At 38.0% G+C, this 12249-nt stretch overlaps 1 protein-coding gene across 2 annotated transcripts in view; it reads left to right on the plus strand.

Moving 5' to 3' along the window:
• The window catches only part of LOC126162591 (threonine aspartase 1), a 49457-nt gene that overhangs the window by 21717 nt on the left and 15491 nt on the right, over window positions 1–12249 (plus strand). For both annotated transcript variants that reach the window (XM_049919193.1, XM_049919192.1), the window contains one exon: window positions 11320–11509. In XM_049919193.1, coding sequence (XP_049775150.1) covers window positions 11320–11509 — 190 coding nt within the window. The remainder of the gene's footprint in view (window positions 1–11319; window positions 11510–12249) is intronic.

Raw genomic sequence — 12249 nt, forward strand, 5'->3', positions numbered from 1 at the left:
TCTCTTGTCACCTTTCTTATGATGAGGTTTAACAATTGCATATTTTAACTTGTCTGGAAAAATTCCTTGTGCTAGTGATGCACAGCAGATATAATTAAGGACACTACTCATCAACCCAGAATTCTGTTCAGCACCATATGAGCTCTTGCTTTCTAGAGTTCTATTTATTTCATTGAAGGATGTTGGTCCTACTTCTGGTTGCTTCAGGTTTTTTCGAATGACATATATTTGCTGCCACATTTAGAAAGTGGTTGTTAAAAGTATCTGCAACTTGTGAATTATCAGTCATAATTGTCATTTAATTTAATTGTTATGGTGTCTTGTACATTAAGTAGCTTTCCTTTGTCCCATTTGACAGTATTGTATATAGTTTGAATCTTATTATCTGTATTATTTATTTCAATTAGGATGTGCATGCTTCTGGACATTTTGATGACTTATCTTGAAATTCTACAGTATTTTTTGTGGCATGCAGATAATGTCAGATCTTGCCTTATTCTGGCCTTTATATGAATTTCCCTTTTGCTCTTAACTGAGATTTTAATTCCCTTTGTTAGCCATGGCTTACCTGTTTTTTGATTGATCTTCAGGATAATTTTTGGAAAGCAGCTTTCAGATATTAACACAGATTTACTATAGAATACATCGAACTTGACATTAGCATCTTGTTCTATCCCTTATGTATTTTTATTTGTTAAGTACTTATTTGCAGTTTTCCATTGACCTTTTATGTAAAATACATTTCTATAAACAGTGGCTGAGAAGTGCTTAATTTGTGAGTGCGATGTTGTCAGTGACCTGCGTAGTGTTGGTGTGGAGGGTATTGGATTGGTAGATGTGGCATCTTGTTGCTGTCTGTTGTTGCCAGTGAATTTTAAATCCATGTAACTGTGTTGTAGTCAATTTTGTGATGCATTATGAATGATCAGAAACTTACTCATTTTCTCACCATTAATTGTGTACTGGTAGGCTGCACAAATTTTGTCCATTTAGGAATTACCAGAAATTGTAGAGCGAGCTGCACTTAATGGAGCCACTTACCATGCATTTACAGTATATCCTGTAAGGTGGGTGTCAGTGTATCTGATGGAATAGGACTGATTATGTTTAAGCCTACAACAATAATCTGCTGTAATGCATTGCTTGACTTGTGTTGAAATATCTGAAGTCCCATAACATATCAATGACCTATTCCGTTACAGACGAAGCCAATTTAAGCCTCTGGACCTCTTCAGATGGTGGAGATCTGAGGCTGGGGTGATGCATGTGATACCATGCAGCTGCATAAAATATTTTAGCCATTGATAGCGGAGACAATGAAATCTATATTGTCGAATACATGTTGACAGCATGTTACACTTGGGGCAAGCTCTTCAGTGTTGTAAACAGTTGACAACTCCAGCCATTCACTTTTTTGTACGTAATAGCTCAATTAACAGCTGTAAATAAATACCTAACCCTTAACTGGTATCGTACAATTTTGTAACGTAGTTGGTAATATGATGTCTGTCAGACTCCTGAAGTTTACAATTGAATTAGACAACATTCTTTTTACTTATTGGTTGTTTATTGTTCTCAACTAGTTACAACATGCATTTTCATACATATGAAAGTGAAACCACTGCAAAATATTAATAATCAAGAAGAAAATACAGACAATACATGTGATGTTACAAAAATGTGGACTATCATATGTTTTCAAAAGTTTAAAAATAACACTTTTAGCTATTAATATATGCTATGCCTGTCTCTCATACACAATTAAGAAATGGAAACAAAATTTCTCAAAAATTTCAAGAACAAGTTCACATTTTAATGTTAGCTTTCGTAGTTCTAGAGGTCACAATGTAGGCGTTATATAAGTCTGCGTCCTGGTGCCTGTCTTACACACAGTATTTAATGCATACTTTGCTGGTTTTCTGGGCACCTACTTCCAAAATCAACATCATCTATTGAAAGACACAAGCATTTCATCATTACAATTAGTGTAGCCTAGGAAGTAACACTTCTGACTTCACAGTAAATGTGTTAAAAATGTTTGACACTGTGGAAGTCATATTTTATACATTTTCATTTCATCCCTGTTGTCTTGGTTCCCAAATCTAAGAATTCTCAATACGAACAAAAACCTGTTCTCATAGTACTGTGAAAAATGTTAACGTCCTCTTCCATTCACTGAGAAAATTTTGTCTGTGAATTTGTTGCCAGATTTGGAGAACTCTTGAGCTTTCAGCTCAAGAAAATGAAATATCACACACAAGACATGGTGGTACTTTCATTTTACTGATTTTATTGTTTGATCATGGTTGAATCTCATTTATAACCTCTTGAGGAAAATGCAGACCCCATACTTTTTCAGCATCTGGATTCTTACCAAAGGCATTAGCCCTAAGTTGCAGACCAGTAATCTACAGCAAAATGTTAGTTTTCCTCCATTTGTAGCACTTTCCCCTACCGCAATGATATGAATTTTCTCTTTAGATCATATTCACCTGTTCATTATGTTCCAAGTTCCATCATAATCATCATCATCATCATCATCATCATCATCATGCGCTTCCCGCATTAAATTTGTGTCATCATCACTTTCTGCCTCATATCTGGATAAGTATCACTCTCATCAAAAACGTCATTCATCATTTCTTCCAAATACATTCTCATGTATGGTTCAGTTACTCTCAGAACTGATTGAGGATAACCAGAATGTTCAGGCTGTTCTGAATGGTGAGGATTTGGAAGAGATTCTGTATTGTGCAAATTAATTATAAGGGGTGTTCAAAAAGAAGCGAACCAAAGGCATAATTACAGAAACCAGTACCTGTATGTTAGAAGTATTGACCCTGGCTGTTGAGACACTTGTCCCACTGTGACACAAAGTGGTGAATGGTTGTCTCTCAAAATTCCCGGGGCTGCAATGTTAACCAGTTCCACATGTACAGCTGAACGTCATCGTCCAAGGTGAATCAGAAAGGTTATGCTGATATTCTTCTTTGACCAAAATGGCCCCCTTCTTATTCACTTCCTGCAGCATGGGACAACAGTGAATGCCCAGCATTACTCACAAACCTTAACCACTCTTCGCCAAGTGATCAGATCAAAACATTCAGGCAATCTCACCCATGGGGTCATTCTGCTCCATGGCAATGCAAAGCCTCATATGGACAACATAGTCATGGCACTCCTGCAGAAATTCAAATGGGAGGTTCTCGGCCACCTTCCTTACAGTTTGGACCTCTCTCCCTGTGATTACGCCATTTTTGGTCCCCCCTTGCACGGAGGGGGCAAACGATTCATCTCGGATGATGACGTCCAGCTGTATATGCGGAACTGGTTAACATCACAGCCCCAGGAATTTTATGAGACAGCTATTCATTGCCTTGTGTTGCAGTGGGACAAGTGTCTCAACAGCCAGGGTCAATACTTCTAACATACAGGTACTGCTTTCTGCAGTTATGCTTCCGGCTTGTTTCTTTTTGAACATCCCTTACACAAGACACTGTACATAATAACTATGATGTATTACATCCTAATTATCGCAATAAACACAAAATGTTGATAAACATGCCTGTCGAAAAATAATCACACAACTGACATCATACGTCTGTCAGACATTGCGGCAGCTTTACCATAGTTACAATGGCACCCCACATTCACAGCAACAAGCCAGCACTCCACCTGAAACATACATGGAGGAAAATAGGTGAAACGATCCCAGACGGGTAGATGATGACTATCAGGAAGGTCGACAACTATCTCACAGATGTATGATACCAGTTAAGGATTAAAAACTGAAAATCACTGTATAGACATGAGCATAGTGAAGTTAATTTGTCCACACACGAGACAAATAAACAGGAAATGCTGCGGAGGAATAGTCTGTCCGTAAACTGGGGCAAATTTCTTCTCCTGGAAGATCACTACAGCTGCCATACAGGATGACTAAGAATCAATATCCCTCTGGGATTGTAGAACAGTGCACAGAGATTTACGTAGATTCCGTCCATGTGTATTTCTTGCATTAGTATTATTAGCAACAACAATAAAAGGAAATGTAGATTGCTACTCACCATAGAGATGACACGTTTAGTTGCAGACAGGCACAACGAAAAGACATTATGATCTGATTTGCTGGAGTTGACAGTTATGTGTGTGTGAGGTATGCTTGCTTGTTTGATTTTCCTTTTCTGAAGAAGGCTTTGGATGAAAGCTAATGTGTAAGTGTGTTTTCGTTGTGCCTGTCTTCAACTCAGTGTATCATCTCTACATATTGTTGATATTCCAACCTGGAGTATTATTAGTAATTCATATTTGTATCCCATGTAGTGTTAACTCAGTTTGTGAAAAGTGAGCACCCCCGAGCATGTATGCACACTGCTTTGCTAGTGACTCATAAGGGGAGCTGCAGGTCGGTATAACTTCATGAAATACCCTGCGTAGCTTTCTGGGACATAGTGAGGTAGAGAGAATGGGGAACTTTCTGCTTGCTCTTCATTTTGTATGACCACAATCCAGTGACCTACCTTTCCTCACACTTTTAACCTCTACCCCTGCCTTTCCACCCTGTTACACCCCGAAACATAATTTATCCCTTAACATAGTTCTACTGTGCTTATATGTGGTATAGACTCTCATTACTAAAAAATATACATTGATTTTGTATGGTTAAAACACTATTTTAAATAGTCTCTCATTTTCCATTCCCTGCAATGTGTAAACTATTAGCTCTAGAGAACTGGCAGGGAACACAATTGTATGGGATGGGGGCTGAAGCACATAGTAATAACAGTTGTAAGGAAAGGACAATTTTGGATGTGTTTTTAGTGAGAAAACATGGCTGTATCACAGGATTGAAGTGCTGGATGTTAGTGGGAATAGTTAAGTTTTTGTGGACCAGATAAGAAATACAATTACAGCTTAATACAGTAGCAGATCTGCAAGCATCTCTGATAGAAAGCAATGGAATTTCTGACTGAGAACTACGGAAAGGTTGAAGAAAAAATGTGGTAGCAAATGTTTAGATAATTTATCACAGCAAAAACAATCTATTTTTGACAATATAATGTAATTGGGGCTTTCCTGGTATCCATAAGTCTTCAGCCCCTCGTTTGGTTTTAGATACATTCATGACATCTTTACCATATGGACTCGTGGTGAGGCTGACCTATTAATATTCTTAGAATCTGTGAATACCTTCTCCAAATTAAGTTTCACATGGTCCTATTCAAAATCCCATGCCACCTTCCTGGATGTTGATCTCGTCCTCACCAAAGGCCAGCTACACAGTTCTGTTCACATTAAACTTACTAACAAACAACAGTACTTGCATTATGATAGTTGTCATGCTTTCCATGTCAAATATTCCCTCCCGTACAGCCTTCACATTCGACGTGAACATATTTGTTTGGATGCGTACTCTTTACAGCAATACAACACCATTCTCACCTTTGTCTTCACTAGACATGATTACCCCACCAGCCTAGTTCAAAAGCAGATTTCCCAGGCCATCACATCCAATTCTGGTACTACTGATCCCTCCAAAAAACAAGTTCAGAACACACCACTAGTCACTCAGTGTTATCCTGGTCAGGAACGTATTAATCAGCTACTTTAACAAGGCCATGACTTCTTAAAATCATGCCCTGAAATGATATCCATTCTGTCTGAGATTTTGCCCACCACACCTAGAATTGCTTTTCGTTGCCTTCCCAATCTCCTTCCGCGCCCATCTTACTACCCTATGGCTCCTACCCCTGTAACCGTTCCTGCTGCAAGACTTGCCATATGTACCCTCCCACCACCACCTACACTAGTCCTGTAGCTGGAAAATATATACCATCAAAGGGAGAGCCACCTATGAAGTGATACATCATATATCAGCTGTTCTGTAAACACTGTTCGATTTCTTGCATCTGCCACGCCTACCACCAGATTATCAGTTAGAATGAATGGGCATAGGCAGAGGGTGTACACGGGCAACACACAGTATTCTGTTGCAGAGCATGCTCCACAACAAGTCAGCCAAGACCTTGGTGCCATCTGGGTTCTTGTCCCAGATACCAATTTCTCAGAACTTTGCAGGTGGGCACTAACACTACAACATGTCCTGGGTTCTTGCCACCCACCTGGCCTTAATGTACATTAATTTCTCCCATCTCAGCATCTCTTCACAGTATCCACTCCATTCTTCATTCTATTTTCTGATCTGTCTATTTTTCACCATCCCCCCTTCCTACCCCTGTTACATACAATGCAATTAGCTTTTATCCAATCTTTCTGCAAGAAGAAGGAGCCACTGGCTCCAAAAGCTTACCTAATTGTAACTTTCTTTTATGTGCATTTTCTGCCGCTGCTTGGTGAGTAGATTTTTATCTATCCAATAACATTATATAAGTTATCAGTATCATGCAGAAACATGTGGTCTTCAATCTGAAGTTTGGTTTGATGTGGCTCTTTGTGTTGGTCTATCTTGTGTCAGCTTCTCTGTCTGTAGGTACTTATGGCAACCTACATCCATTTGAACCCGCTTACCTCTTCAGTTTACCCAGCAAATCTTCAGCATTCTTCTGTACCACTGCATTTCAACAAACTTCTATTCTCTTCTTGTCTGAACTGTTTATTGCCCACTTTTCGTTTCTTGCACGATGCTACACTCTAGACAAATACCTCTGGTCAAAGACTTCCTGACACTCAAAGCTCTTTTTTTCCTTTTTTTCTTTTTTTTTTTTTTTTCTTCCAGAAAGCCTTTTCTTGTTATTGCTAGTCTGTATTTCATATCCTCTGTACTTCAGCCATCATCAGTTATTTTACTGCCCAAAAAACAAAGCTCGTCTACCACTTTTAGTATCTGATTTTCTAATTTAATTCCCTCAGCATCACTTAATTTGGTTTGACTACATCCCATCACCTTCATTTCACTTTTGTTGATTTTCATCTTATAAACTTGAAATTCAAGACACCATTAATTCCTTACAACTGCTGTTCCAAATTCTTTGCCGTCTCTGGCAGTATTAAAATATGAGGGTTGGAACTTAAATAGTGGCAACTATTTATTCACAACTGATACAAAAGAATTACATGTTTGCACCTGTTACTGTCCTTCAGAGTAGTCACCAGCATTGTGTAGAACCCGTTGCCAGCAATGTGGAAGGCATAGTATACCGTTAGCACAGCCTGTTCTGTTGATGGTGCAAATGGAGGGGTCTACTGCCTGTCGGATCTCTGGAACAGTTCTGAAGCAAATGCCACGAACTGGTTCCTTCATCTTCGGAATCAAGTCAAAAGTCACAAGGACTTTAAGTCCGGGGAGTATTGTGGATGGTACAGTACTTCCCAGTCCCATCAACTGAACAGAGCAGCCACAACTTGCGCTGTATGCACCCGCACCTTGTTATTCAAAATGATGGGTGGGTTGCACAGAAAGTGTCACCGCTTCTTTCGCAAAGCTGGTCACAGGTCATGCTCCAAAAATGAACAGTAATACTGTGCATTGACAGTCTGCTGTGGAGGAATGTAATGCATTAGGATAACACCATCACAGTCTTACACGAGAATCACCATAACTTTCACCATACTGGGGCTCTGATGTACTTTCGACTTTCGCGGCTACCCATAATGACGCCATTCAGTTGGATTGGCATTTCAGTTGTGGCTTGTATGATGTGGTCCATGTCTCATCCAATGTTACGATACAGCATAAAAGCCTCTCCTTTGCGCTCATAACACTCCAAGTGTGTCTGAGCAGCGTCATTAAGCATCCATTTCTGCATTTCCGTCAAGTCATGCAGAACCCGTCGTGATGCTTGATTTGATTCCAAAGATGACAGAACCACTTTGTGGCATTCATTTCAGAACTGTTCCAAAGATTCGACAGGAAGTAGACCGCTCCATATCGGTTGGGAATAAATAGTTGCCACTATTTAAGTTCCAACCCTCGTATAATCAGCAAACCTCAAACTTTATATTTCTTCTTCTTAAACTTCTATTCTTTTTAGAACTTTCTCTTTGGTTTCCTTTCCTGCCTACTCAACTTACAAATTGAATAACTTTTTGTATAGGCTACAATCTTGCCTCTCTCCCTTCTCATTTATTGCACTCCTTTCCTTCAACTCTTATAACTACAGACTGGTTGTTGTTCAAGTTGTAGATAATCTTTTGCTCCCAGTATTGTATCCGTGCTATCTTCAAAATTAAAGAGAGTATATAGTCCAGTCAACATTGTCAGAAGCTTTCTTTAAAACTAAAAATGCTGTGTTTGCCTTTTTTTTAAAACCAATTTTCTAGGGTAATCTGTAGTCTCAATGTTGTCTCGCAATTCCTAGGTCTCTCTGGAACCCAAACTATGTGTATACCAGGAGAAATAATTTTGTCATGTTATGTTCTCCCAAGGATCTTGGCAATTCAGCAGGAAAGTTGTCAACTTCAGGTACCTTTGTTGACTTAGGTCTTTCAGTGCACCATCAAATCCTTCTCACAACATTGTATCTCCCATCTCATCCTTATCTACTTCCTGTTTCCTTTCTGTATTATTATCTTAATGTTTGTTTTCTTCATATAGGCCTTCTATATATTCCTTCTGCCTTTCACTCTTTCCTGGTTTCCTTAGTTCTGGCTTGGCATAAGAGCACTGGTGTTTGTGCATCTTCAGCTGTCTTATATGTGGTATCTATATTTCCTATAATTGCGCATGCTTCTACAGCCATGCATTTCTTTTCTGACCTTCCATGCTTTGCCATTTGCACTTTTTCAGATTTATTTTTTAGGTGCCCTTATTCCTATTCATGTGCTTATGTTTCCTGTATTTATATATTTCTCCTTTCTTCTGTTAAATTTAGTATCTCACATGTTATCCAAGGTTTCCTGCTGGAACTTACGTTTTTGTGCAGTCATTTCACTGTACTGTTCACAGTAGTTTATCCACATTAATATTTTCCTGTTAATTATTGAACTTACTCCTGCATTATTCTTGTTTGAATTAATGTTTATAACCCTATAATCACCTGACCAGAAATCCTGATCTTCCTGCCATTGCATTTAAATAATCCCCATTGTATTTAACTTCAGTCTACCCATTCTAATGTACCTACACAATTCAGAGCACTTTTCTTCTTCTTCTTCTTCTTCTTCTTCTTCTTCTTCAGTACTACAGCCCTTGTTGGGGCTTGGCCTCCTCAGCAATCGTCCTCCATATCTCTCTGTTCTCAGCTTTTTTCTTCCTTCCACAGATCCCCATCTTGGCAAGGTCAGCCGGCACGTTGGCCATCCATCTAGCCCGTGGTCTGCCCTTCCTTCTAGTGGATTACAGTCTGGCATTCATTATTTGTTTGGGCATCCTGTCTTCTGTCATCTTCTCTATATGTCCTAACCAAACTATTCTTTGAGATTTGATAAATTTCACTATATCTTTCCCTTGTATAAACTCTTGTATTTCACGATTGTATCTCACTCTCCAACCTTCTGCCTCTCTCTCAGGCCAATAGATTTTTTGTAAGATTTTCCTTTCAAATGTCCTTAGGCTCTTACCATCTGCTTCTGTCATTGTCCATGTTTCTGAACCATATGTGGCAACAGGTCGCACAAGGGAATAGTGTACTCTCAGTTTAGTTGTTCTTGTGATTAGAGAGTTCTTGAGCATCTTAAGGTTTGGATAATAGGCTTTGTTTCCTGCTTGTATCCTTTCTCTTATACATTATCACATACTATCATTGGTTTGGAAGACATCTAAATAATGGAAGCATCTAACACCTTTGAAGCTTTTATCAGAGATCTTCAGGTCCTGTGATGTTCGTCTAGCTTCAGTATTGGACATAACCATATATTTTGTCTTTCTTTCATGTACAGTAAGTCCAATCTTGTTCCTTCTGCTTCCATTTGTCCATACATTTCTTTAAATGATGTTAGATTCCTTGTCACGATGGCAATATCGTCTGCATATGTACATATCTGGCTGAACTTCATTATTATTATTCCTTTTTTACCTACTTTTTGTATGATACTGTGCAGTGCTAAGATAAACAGGACTGCAGAGAGGCCATCATCTTGTTTCACGCCACCCTCAAAGTCAAACTGCCTGGTCATTCTGTTATTCACTTTTGCTTTTGTATCCTTTATTGTTAGCTCCATTGACCTTATCAGTTTATCACAGATGCTCAATTCTTTCAGCCTTTTGTACAGTGCTGGTCTATTAATACTATCAAAAGCTTGTTTAAAGTCAATGAACAGGAAGTGGAGATCTATATCATATTCATAAAATTTTTCCATTATTTGTCTAACAACAAACAACTGGTCAGATGTACCTCTGTTTGGTCAGAATCCACATTGGTATTCTCTGAGTATCTTTTCAGCGCACTTCTTTATTCTTTCGTTCAGCACTCCAGAGAAAATCTTATATACTGTATTCGGTAGGGTTATGCTTCTATAGTTTTCACATTTGAGCTTTTCTCCTTTCTTATATATTGGGCATATTATTCCAGTATTCCACTCCTCTGGCATGCTTTCATTTACCCATATGTTCTTTATTAGTTTAAATATTTCACTTCATAGAGATTTCCTCCCTGATTTTATTAGTTCTGACATGATCCTATCTTCACTGGGTGTGTAGTTATTTTTGAGTTTATTTATCACTGTTTCCACTTCCAGCTTTGTTAGGTTTTGTACCTCATCCCTTTAAGTTTCTCTTGCCTCTGTGTTCTCTTCCTGTAATTCAGGAAGCTGGAATTCAATTCTCTGAACTGTAGAATGCCCAGTTTGCTTTTTCCGTGTTCGTATGTTAGCATTTACATTCAAACACATAAATTTGGACAGCTGGACAGAGAAGACTGTGTTAGTCAAGCTTTCTGTTCACAGCAACTTGTATTATCAGTCCCGGAATAGTGTACATTCATCCTGGTAATCCTGTACAGCATGACTTGGCTTACAAATGATTATTCTTTTAAGTTCACTTTCTATCAAATTATCTGAATTGTTGTAGGTGAAACTTTTTCACCTGACAATTTAACATGTAAACAGTTTCATATCTTTCCTACCATTGCAACTGTATGTCATTTGACTAGTACAACTTTCAATAGTAGTAGGAACTATTCAGCCTTTACTATTACACTATTTTCTGGCTATATATGCATCATTTTCCTTTCTCTGTTTCGGAACTGTAGATTTCAGCAAGAAATATGATCTAGTCACATCTTATTCATAGATTGTTGACAATAGATGGATTGTTGTTTTTATTTCTGCTTTGAGTTAAAATAGGTTGCGAGGAAATAATAAACACTAATTAGTGGTGATGATTGAGATCTTGATTGCATGCTTTTCAATGGCTATTTTTAGGCAGGTATCCCTGGATTTGGTTGTTGGGCTCAGGATGCAAGAGGTGATATTGATGCTGTAGCAGTGTCATCATCTGGTTGCGGAGAACAGTTAATACGTACTTTCCTTGTTAAAGAGACAGCTACAATGTTGGAGGAAAGCATTTGTGCAGTTAGAGGCCTAAAGGATGCATTGAAACTGAAATATTTAGGTAAGTCTTTGATTGTGTTAAACATAAGGTATTATTAGGCACATCTGACATTAAATGAATTTCTAATGATAACAGCCAATAGGATTAATGTGGATTCAAAAAGAGGAATAATAATACAATGAAGTATGGAAACTTACGTTGAATTCCTCAGTGAAAAATGTTGGATGAGTGCAGAATGACAGAAAAAGATTGCAATTGTTTTGTAAACCACATGTAACATTATACTGATGTTCAGTATTATTTGACATTCCAGTTTAACTATGAAAAATTGTGTTGTTAAGATCATTCTGTCCTAGCAGTGAATATATGCAGAACCATTTCTTATTTCTGTGTTGCACTTGCTAACTCTTAGTGTGGTCTGTGGTTCCATCTTATTTGAAGATTTATTTAATGCATTATATGCTCCATCTTATGGTAATGACTTAAAAGCCAAATGAATACTGCTAATGCCATGGTGGAATTACAGCCTTAAACTTGAAGAAATTCTTAGTAGCTGTGAAAGCTAACATAAAAGAAAGAGATTAAAATATTAAAACTGTCAATATCTAAATGTCAACTTAAAAACTGTAACATGGAGTAACACAACGTAGGGTAAGTTGCAATTTGGAGAGCCCTATGTTGCATTTCGTTAAAATGTCATTGAAGTAGATGACTGACCATAACAACAAAATAATTATGTGCATATCTGAAGGAACAGACACTATCATTAATCCACAACAGTACAAAACATTTTGAAATTA

The sequence above is a fragment of the Schistocerca cancellata genome, chromosome 2 (assembly GCF_023864275.1).
Source record: "Schistocerca cancellata isolate TAMUIC-IGC-003103 chromosome 2, iqSchCanc2.1, whole genome shotgun sequence".
NCBI classification, from domain to species: domain Eukaryota; kingdom Metazoa; phylum Arthropoda; class Insecta; order Orthoptera; family Acrididae; genus Schistocerca; species Schistocerca cancellata.